Raw genomic sequence first — 10,310 nt, forward strand, 5'->3', positions numbered from 1 at the left:
CCCCTCTTTCACTGTGATGTCGGTCACAGGCATCTGGGGAAATTCCCTGTTACTAGTCCTGCCCCGACATCAAAGAATAAATCTCTGAGCCTGCTCCAATACATACGTGAGACTTTGAATTTGCCAGGCTTGGGGGGGAGGAGCAGGGAGAGAGATTCCTTTCTTGCTGCAGCAGAGTTTTCAGTGCCAGCAGCAGTGGCTGTTGCAGAGAAGTCTCAGTCCCGGCATTTGGTGTTTGGTGGCAGTGGCGGTGGCAACAGTTTTCTTATCAGATCAGTTCTAGGGCTTGGGAGCTATTTCTCCAGCCCATCCCACGATTCTAAGCTGCCTAATACCCTGAAACGAATCCCTTTTCCACTTAAGTCAGCCAATGTCAATTCTTTCACCTGTAAATCAGAACTCCTGACTATTACAGAGGCTGCTATATCAACAGCTCCATAAGAACTTTCCTCCCTTTGAGCTTTTGTGAGCACTGTGTTTCTCTAATCTCATTTATTTATGTACTAAATTTATCATATATCACCCATAATGTTATCAAGTATTGTTTTAAAAACTGATTCATTCATATATGAATCATACACACACACACACACACACGAAAAGCCTGGTGCATACATTCGTGCATGGGTGGGGTCTCTCGACCTGGCTGGTGACTGAGCTGTCTTGTTCAGTCCCAGGGGAGGGACTATAGGAAGTTGGCCAGCTGGGGAAGGTAGGCTGTGGGAGCACACTAACCACCAGGGGCAGTTCCTGCATTAAGCGCCGCCCCCTGGTGGTCAGTTTGTGTCATAGCTACCAGCCAGTGATCTGGTCGTCCAGTCATAACAGTCCTTTAGCTTAGGCTTTTTTTAATTTTTTAATTTTATTAATTTCTTTATTAATTAAGGTATCACATATTTGTCCTCAACCCCCCATTTCAATCCCTCACCACCCCCCACTCATGCCCCCACTCCCCTATTGTCCTTGACCATTGTTTAGGCTCATATGTGTGCACATAAGTCCTTTGGTTGATCTCTCCCTTTTATCCCCACCCTCCCTTTGAGGTCCAACAGTCTGACCCATGGCTCCTTATCTCTGGGTCTGTTCTTGGTCATCAGTCTATGGTGTTCACCATTTTCCCTAGATGAGTGAGACCATGTCCTACTAGCTTAGGCTTGTGTGTGTGTGTGTGTGTGTGTGTGTGTGTGTGTGTGTTATATTTATTTAATTGTCTAAAGTTTTACATATGTCTACTTTTCCCCCAATTGACTCCCCCCAAGCCATTCCCACCCCAGGAAAGCCCCTATTTCCCCAGTGTCAGTGTCCATTGGTTATGCTATATGCATGCGTACAAGTCCTTTGGTTGCTCTCTAACCCCTTCCCCACCATTTGTCTCTGGATCTATTCTTATTCATCAAATTATATTGATCATTATATCCCACATATGAGTGAGATCATGTAATATTTATCTTTATCTGACTGGCTTCACTTAGCATAATGCTCTCCAGTTTCATCCATGCTGTTGCAAATGGTAAAAATCCCTTCTTTTTTTACAGCAGCATAGTATTCCACTGTGTAGATGTACCAAAGTTTTTTATTTTTTTATTTTTATTTAAAAAAATATTTTATTGATTTCTTACAGAGAGGCAGAGAGAGGGACAGAGAGTTAGAAACATCAATGAGAGAGAATCATCGACCAGCTGCCTCTTGCACACCCCCCACTGGGGATGTGCTCGCAACCAATGTATATGCCCTTGACCAGAATCGAACCCAGGACCTTTCAGTCCACAGGCCGACGCTCTATCCACTGAGCCAAACCGGTTTCGGCAGTACCAAAGTTTTTTAACCCATTCATCTGCTGATGGGCACTTAGGCTGTTTCCAAATCTTACCTATTATAAATTGTGCTGCTATGAACATAGGGGTGCACATATCCTTTCTGATTGGTGTTTCTGGTTTCTTGGAATATATTCCTAAAAGTGGGATTACTGGGTCAAATGAGAGTTCCATTTTTAATTTTTTGAGGAAATTTCATACGGTTCTCCACAGTGGCTGTACCAGTCTGCATTCCCATCAGCAGTGCAGGAGGGTTCCTTTTACCTGCATCCTCATCAGCACTTGTCATTTGTTGATTTGTTGATGATAGCCATTCTGACAGGTGTGAGATGGTATCTCATTGTCGCTTTGACTTGCATCTCTCAGATGATTAGTGACTTTGAGCATGTCTTTGGGCCTTCTGTATGTCCTCTTTCGAAAAGTGTCTATTTAGATCCTTTGCCCATTTTTTGATTGAAGGAAGGGGGAGTGGGCCTAAGCTGGCAATCAGGCATCCTTAGCGCTGCCGCAGAGGGAGAGGCTCCCACCACCACTGCTGCTGCACTCGCCAGCCATGAGCCTGGCTTCTAGGCTTCTGGCTGAGCTGCGCTCCCTGTGAGAGCGCACTGACCACCAGGGGGCAGCTCCTGCATTGAGTGCTCAGTGTGATCCACGTGATCTATCTTTCTGCAGTTCGGTCGATTTGCATATTGCCCTTTTGTTGTATAGGATGATGTATATATAGTACAGTGCAGTAGGTAAGTGCATACTTTGGAGTTCAGCTCTGTTGGGTTCCTTACTCACCTGGTGCTGTTTTCTCATCTGTAAAATAGGAGCAATACCAGCTCCTGCTGATAGCAGCAACAGTGAGCTGAGGTTTTTCCCCGGGGTTGTGTCTCTCAGCACTGAAGAATGAGCTGCGGGGACCAGAAGAGTTAAGCAAAAGTGTGGAAAAGTTAACACAAGCAGATTTAGACTCCTCGCATTGGGGTGGAGGCCCAATAATGGCTGCCCGTAGGCTTGTAGTCCGGGGGTATATATTTGCTACGAGCCTGCTTTACATCTACATGTGTCCCCACCTGATTGGTTCCATTGTTCAGGCCCAGCAATGGACCTGACCTTGCTGTTTCTATGTATCATATTTGTACACTTTTTTTTTTTTTTTTCTGCAGGCTCTCCCTTGGTTTCCCATGCCTCCCGTTCAGTGTCCCAGAACATTCTATTATTTCAGCATGGTTGTTTCTGTGATCAGGCTTGCTCAAACTGCCGTGTCTATCCCTGCCTATGTTCCACTTGCCTTTGTTTCACACTGGACCCCGTCCTATCTGCCTGCGTTCAAGCTAACTTCTCTCACTACCACACAGGGTAACTCTGAGCTTAAGAAGGGTGTGTGTGTGTGTGTGTGTGTGTGTGTGTGTGTGAGATAGATAAATACGGTTTCCCTTTCTGTGCCCAGACCCTACTGAACATAATTTATAGAAAATCTTTTTGAAACATAGTTGAGTTCTAGGATCTGATGAATTTTGGAAACATTAACCAAGGTTAATAATAAGCAGCTGCTATTATCATCCCAGGGCGATGAGATGAGGGATGTGAAAGTTACAGGTTATATACCAGTACTCTCCTTGAATGCATTCATTCATTTAACAGACATCTACTGAGCACTCACTGGGAGCCCCACCCTGTGTTAGCAGCTGGGGACAAACAGGAATAAGAAAGACTCAAGCTCCTCTCTCTCAATCTCTCTCCCTCTTCTCTCTCTCCCTCTCTTTCTCTCTTTCTCTTTCTCTCTCTCTCTCTCTCTTTAATGTATTTTTATTGATTTCAGAGAGGATGAGAGAGAAATATCAGTGATGAGAGAATATCACCAATCAGCTGGACCGCCGAACACCCAACACTGGGGATGGAGCCTGCAACCTGGCATGTGCCCCTACAGTAAGGTGACCAGATGTCCTGCTTTTGGCAGGACAGTCCCGATTTTTAACAATTTGTTCTGTGTCCTGTGGCATTTTTAAAAAGTCCCGGTTTTTGGAAAGATTCTTTCCAAAAATCAGGACTTTTTAAAAACGCTGCAGGAAGCAGGAAAAATTGTTAAAAAGCGGGATGTCTGGTCACCTTACCCTACAGGGAACAAACCCCCACCAGGAGTCCAACTGTTATTTGTGTTAACATAAAAACATTCAAACCTGTAAAGAATTTTTGTGAGTTTATTTGAGCCAAACTGGCAACAATTGCTGGGAAGCAGAACCTCAACAGAGTGAGGTACTAGTCATGCTCTGGAGAATGGCAGGTTACATCTGTATTTATACACTAGAGCACATGTGTCAAACACAAGGCCCTCGGGCCAAATCCAGCCCGCCAGGCCTTGCAATGTGGCCCGCACCGCGCTGTCATCACTGCACTACGCTGTCAGTTTATGACATTGTCAGTTTATGACTGTTCAGTAAACCATTTGGCCCACGATTTAGGCTGGATTTTAGATTTTGGCCCCTTCTCTGATTGAGTTCGACACCCCTACACTAGAGGCTGGGTGCACAGATTTATGCACCAGTAGGGTCCCTTGGCCTGGCCTTCGCCCTCCCGCAAGATTAGGTGCACCAGGCCTCTAGTCTATATATATAACAGTCTACTCTTGGGTCCCTCAGCCTGGCCTGCAGGGATGGGGCTGAATCTGGCTCTCTGACATCCCCCGAGGGAACGCAGATTGCGAGGGCACAGGCCAGGCTGAGGGACCCCATTGGTACATGAATTCAGAAGCACCAGGCCTCTAATATGCATTTAAGATCTTTGGTTAATCTCTTCCTGCCCTCACCCCACCCCCTTCCCTATGAGATGCATCAGCCTGTTCCATGTTTCCATGCCTGTGGTTTCCAGACCTTGAGCATCTGCCCCCTGGTGGTCAGTGCGCATCATAGCTACTGGCTGGTTGCTTAGGCTTTTATATTGATATATAGATTGTAATCAAAGAAGGGGATGTAGGTGGGTTATATGAAATCCATTGGTGATAGACTAGAGAGGAAGCAGAACAGGGAAACTCCTGGGATTGGATAAAAAGTAAAATGATAGACACATACTTAGGTGGGTGCAGGAACAATTAACATAATAATGAAGGAATTTGTGGTATCTGTCCTGGTGCCCAGACACGTTAGGCTGTTCCCCAAGGGGTCCGGAAAAAGGGAAGTTAAAAGTTACCAAAACATTTCAAGGGTATGTTATTATAGATGCAAAAAGAGAGATAGGCTCAATTAAGGTAAAGGTTGGCCTTGTCAGTGAAGATGTGGGCCAAGGATGTAACCACTCACCATAACTGCTTTTAGTTAAAGTTTAATTTCAGACCATCCTTTATGGTGACTTTAGGTCTCTGAGTTTGCAAGACCGTCTTGCAGGCCTTCCCTGAGCTTATCATGTTTGCATGTGGCCCCTTTCGCCCATACCTGGTTCATAGGTCAATGCTCAACCATCCTGCCAGGCCAGCTGGGCTCAAGCCGCTCTTCGTGGTCCCTGAGGCTGGTCCCTCACCCTCGGTGTCATCAGTAAAGACGGGTGGGTGGGTGAGGCAGTCATCAAGGGAATTATATCTCGGACTGCTGAAGTGTGACGGGGTGAATGGCAAGGCTTCCGCTCTCCCCGCAGGCTGTGGGCTAGGAGGGCAGGTATTTGAGGTTTAAGGCCTGTGCGGCCAGGAGGCCTCAGGACGCCACTCCTGCTTTTTCTCCAGCTCATTCATTCCCAGAGCGGGGGTCTCTCCATGCGGTAGTTATTACTACTGTAATCCCATTTCACAGATTAAAAAAAACAAAAGCTCAGCATTGAGATGGGTCTTACCCCACCCCCGAAAGGCGCCTAGGACCCTCTTCCTCAGCCTGGCGGCAGGGCCTTGTCCCGCCTCCCGCTCCACAGACCCGCGCAGGGGGTGGGCTCCAGGGGGTCGAGTCGCGGAGGTCCCCGAGCAGTCCGCGCCTCTGCCGCCTCTGCCGCCTCTGCCTTGCGGAGGCAGGGAGCGCCCTCCGGACGCCGGCTAACCTACCTAACTCCTCCCTAAGCGCAAACGCAGCCCGCGGCTCGGGAACCCCGGAGTCCACAGGCCATGGGAGGTCACATCGCCCCCTGGCGGCGCCGGGGAGGACTGCGTGCTCCCGCCCCCCGCCCCCCGCGGGGCCTGAGTGGGTGTGGAAACCTCCCCGTGGCCGCCCCCGCGCTCCGGTATTTACCTTCCTTGACGTCTTCCGGCCCGCGCCCGGAAGTCGGCGGAGATGACCATAGAAATTCGTGGCTAGAAGTGCCCGGATTTGCCCTCTTGGTCCTCACTTCCGCCGGAAGTAACCTCCAGTCGCAATTGCCCTCTCTGCACGCGCGGGCACCGGGTACCTCGCAGCGGTACTCGGGGCGAGTCCGACCACGATGGCCGTCACCACCTTGCTGCGCGCGACGCCCCTCTTCGGCGGTGAGGGGCGGGGAGGGCGGTGGCACCTGCGGGTCCGGGGACACGTGGGGGTTGTCGGGAGCGGCCGGGTTCCGACCCGCGCGCTGACTCCACGCCTGGCCTCTGCCCCTGCAGGTCTCGGCGCCGGCCCGACCCCACTGCTGCAGGGCCTGCTGCGGCCGCTGACGGCCCCGGCGCTGACCCTCTTGTGTCGCGGCCTGGCCGTGGAGGCCAAGAAAACCTATGTGCGCGACAAGCCCCACGTGAACGTGGGGACCATCGGCCATGTGGACCACGGCAAGACCACACTGACCGCGGCCATCACGAAAAGTAAGCGAGCTGCCGAGGGGCGTCCGGCGGGGCCCGCTCTGCAGGCGGGACCTGGAGCCAGGGAGGCAGCCAGGGAGGCGGGGCCCTGTGGCTGCTGGAGCCTTTAGTGTAGCCCGAGGAGCCGGAACGCCAGTGGGCGGGGCGGGGTTGGAAGATTTCTGTTCAGGAGACAGATTTCCCCCAAACAGGAAGAACTTGGTGGTGCATAAACTGGGGGACCCTGAATGGCCTCCCTCTAGCATTAGCGACCGCCCTGTAAGCGAGGCTTTACCAGCAAGTCTCCGAACAAGACCTTCAGGCCTTTCTTTCTGCCTGGTTATCTCTGCAGAGGTTGAGGGAGGGTCCGCCCCCAGGCTGTCCATTTCAGGTTGTTTAAGTGGGAGGGACCTGGGGGTGTGCCCCCAGCCAGGCCTCTGCCTCTGGAACTAGAGCTGAGAGCTGTGTTCTCTTGCCTTCCCGGACTAGTTTTAGCCGAGGGAGGTGGGGCCAAGTTTAAGAAGTATGAAGAGATTGACAATGCCCCGGAGGAGCGAGCCCGCGGCATCACCATCAATGCAGCTCACGTGGAGTATAGCACTGCTGCCCGCCACTATGCCCACACGGACTGTCCAGGCCACGCCGATTACGTTAAGGTGAGAGCATTGCTGGGGACTGGCCAGGAGCTGCCTTCGGTCAGGAGAAACGTTAGGCTTGTGGGAGGAGCTTAAGATACTCAAGATGTATCGGTTTGTGGGCATGGCCACTTAAAGTGGGTGGTGAGATGGCAGAGAAAGGTGAGCCTCAGTTCCCAACTGCTGTGCTTGGCTAGATGGATGTGGAGCTGAGGTCGCTGAACGAGGCTGTGTGTTCTCTCCTCCTCCCCAGAATATGATCACAGGCACTGCCCCCCTTGACGGCTGTATCCTGGTGGTGGCAGCCAATGATGGCCCCATGCCCCAGACCCGAGAGCACTTGCTACTGGCCAGACAGGTATGCAGATCCTGGGAGGGAGTGGGAAGAGGAGAGTGGGGAGTTGGGCCACGCAGGACGCCGTCTCCCTCTCTCCCGCCTGCAGATTGGAGTAGAGCACGTGGTGGTGTATGTGAACAAGGCAGATGCTGTCCAGGACGCCGAGATGGTGGAGCTGGTAGAGCTGGAGATCCGGGAACTGCTCACTGAGTTTGGCTACAAAGGGGAGGAGACTCCGGTCATCGTAGGCTCTGCCCTCTGTGCCCTTGAGGTGAAGGCAGGACCAGGCAGGGGCTGCAGTCACAGAGGATGGGGCGGGACAGGCATGTGGAGCCGTGCTCTGAGTCTGGGGGGCACTAGTAGTTCTTGGTAAGCCACATGGAAACTTCAGAGCCCTGTCAAACCCCTCCCCCACCCCTTCCAGCAACGCGACCCCGAGTTAGGCCTGAAGTCGGTGCAGAAGCTGCTGGATGCTGTGGACACTTACATCCCGGTGCCCACCCGGGACCTGGAGAAGCCTTTCCTGCTGCCTGTAGAGTCCGTCTACTCCATCCCTGGTGAGGGCCGTGCTCCTTGGCATTCTCTCCCCCCAACAAGAGCCTTGCCCAAGGTCCCTGATGTCCTTTCCTGTTCCCTCCCAGGCCGGGGCACGGTGGTGACAGGCACGCTGGAACGTGGAACTCTGAAGAAGGGAGATGAGTGTGAGTTCCTGGGACACAACAAGAACATTCGCACTGTGGTAACAGGTACGGGAAGGAAGCCTTAGACCCAGGGGCGGGCTCCAGGGTGACCTCTGCCCTGCAGATCCCCGTGCCTTCCCGCTGCTCCAGAGGTCCTCCTCGTCTCCTCTTCTCCCTCCTAGGAATTGAGATGTTCCACAAGAGCCTGGACAGGGCAGAGGCAGGTGACAATCTCGGGGCCCTGGTGCGAGGCTTGAAGCGGGAGGACCTGAGACGTGGCCTGGTCATGGCCAAACCAGGTTCCATCCAGCCCCACCAGAAGGTGGAGGCACAGGTGAGGCTTCAGGCGTGGACAGGGCTGACTGAGACGGATTGCCCCGAGCGGCAGTGCTTCTAGCCACTTGCTCTCCTCTCCAGGTTTACATCCTCACCAAAGAGGAAGGCGGCCGCCACAAGCCCTTTGTGTCCCACTTCATGCCCGTCATGTTCTCCCTGACGTGGGACATGGCCTGTCGTATCATCCTGCCTCCAGGGAAGGTATGGTGGCATAGGGTACAGTTCCAAAGATGTGACAACGTGGGTGACTTTTCTTTGGGTGAAGATGTAGATGAACCAACTAGTGGTGGAGGTCTGGACCAATGGATTTTGGAGGAATGAGTCCTCATCCACTATTCCCTAGGCTGAAATGGTTGAAAGACTTAGTTATATTACCATTTACCCAGAGACTTCTCAGAATAGGGTATTTATTCTTGAGAGTTTTACTATACGTAGGGCTTGGATAAGTTCCTAAGAGATCTCCGTAGTCCAAAATTAAACATTTTCCCTTAGCATACCTTAGAAATACTGATCAGTGGTCCTATTTATTTATTTGTTTATTTATTTGCCTTTGCCTTTGCATATTCTGTTGGCATCTGCCTGACAGCTGGGATGAAGCTGTTCCCAGAAATAATTATCATGCTGCATTTCCCCATAATCATTAACTTTGGTAGCCAACAAAACAGTTGGGATAAAGACATCTTGAAGGCCATGTGTGATCCCCGTTTCTGTCCCCTCCAGGAGCTTGCTATGCCTGGGGAGGACTTGAAGCTTAGCCTGATCTTGCGGCAGCCGATGATCTTAGAAAAAGGTCAGCGTTTTACTCTGCGAGATGGCAACCGGACCATTGGCACTGGCCTCGTCACTGAGACACCAGCCATGACTGAGGAGGACAAGAACATCAAGTGGAGCTGAGTGCGGACCTCTGCTCAGGCTCTTGTATGCAGGGCTGTGCTGGCCAGTGTTCTGTTTCTCATGCCCCTTCCCAGGGCATGGGCTGCAACCCAGCAGTTGCAACTAGACCACCACTTCTCCTGGCCAGAAGGGCCACACGGCCTGCCAGGCGAGGTAGGTCAATAAACTGTTCTGTGAATAGTAAGCTAGCTGGGTTTGTGTCCTTTGTTTAAGTTGGAATGATAGAGGAATATAAAAAGGGAGCCAGAGCCAGGCTGGTGTGGCTCAATGAGCCAGGTCATGGTTCGATTCCTGGTCAGGGCATATACCTGGGCTTGATCCCAGGGGGGGGACATGAAGGATTGAAGTAGGCAGCCTATCAATGATTTTCTCTCATCGTTGATGTTTCCCTTTCCTCTCTGTAATCAATAAAAATATTTTTTAGCCCTAACCAGTTTGGCTCAGTGGATAAAGCGTCGGCCTGCAGACTCAAGGGTCCCAGGTTCGATTCCGGTCAAGGGCATGTACTTTGGTTGCGGGCACATCCCCAGTGGGTGTGTGCAGGAGGCAGCTGATCGATGTTGGCTCTTTCATTGATGTTTCTAACTATCCCTCTTCTGTCTCTCTGTAAAAAATCAAATATATTTAAAAGGGAAGGGTTCCGGGGAGCCACAAGCCCAGGAGGCAGCCTGGAGCCAGCTGTTTTAACTGAGTTCTCTCTCTGGTCTCAGTTCATCTCAATGAAAGCTCCTCTTTGCTGACTAGCTTTCAGCCCTTTGGAGAGAAGCCAAAGGGTTGAAAGCCAGTCTTGTGAACTTTGTATGCTACAGTAGAATATTAGTGGATGTCTTTTTGGGAGATGGTGGGAAAGGATTTATCACTTGGAACCGGAATGGGCTCAGCTCATTTCCTCCTTGAGTAGGCACT

General features: G+C 51.4%; 1 protein-coding gene across 1 annotated transcript; it reads left to right on the forward strand.

Annotated features, from left to right (window-relative positions):
• The first annotated feature begins 6,104 nt into the window (after nt 1-6,104).
• Nucleotides 6,105-9,834, forward strand: TUFM (Tu translation elongation factor, mitochondrial). The gene is made up of 10 exons (XM_084882001.1): nt 6,105-6,237; nt 6,352-6,546; nt 7,012-7,178; nt 7,411-7,515; nt 7,601-7,765; nt 7,919-8,051; nt 8,136-8,240; nt 8,357-8,508; nt 8,592-8,711; nt 9,231-9,834. Exons 1-10 carry the CDS (start codon nt 6,195-6,197, stop codon nt 9,402-9,404), a joined length of 1,359 nt encoding a protein of 452 aa, XP_084738127.1. The 5' UTR covers nt 6,105-6,194; the 3' UTR covers nt 9,405-9,834.
• Nucleotides 9,835-10,310: the final 476 nt, after the last annotated feature.

This window comes from Pipistrellus hanaki (assembly GCF_964339955.1).
Source record: "Pipistrellus hanaki genome assembly, chromosome: 4".
NCBI classification, from domain to species: domain Eukaryota; kingdom Metazoa; phylum Chordata; class Mammalia; order Chiroptera; family Vespertilionidae; genus Pipistrellus; species Pipistrellus hanaki.

Bases quoted from the DNA above. Each gene is read 5' to 3' on its own strand.
- TUFM (XM_084882001.1), top strand. From the start codon at position 6,195: ATGGCCGTCACCACCTTGCTGCGCGCGACGCCCCTCTTCGGCG. The intron at 7,179-7,410 runs GTGAGAGCATTG...CCTCCTCCCCAG, and splicing joins GCCACGCCGATTACGTTAAG to AATATGATCACAGGCACTGC. The intron at 8,241-8,356 runs GTACGGGAAGGA...TCTCCCTCCTAG, and splicing joins CATTCGCACTGTGGTAACAG to GAATTGAGATGTTCCACAAG.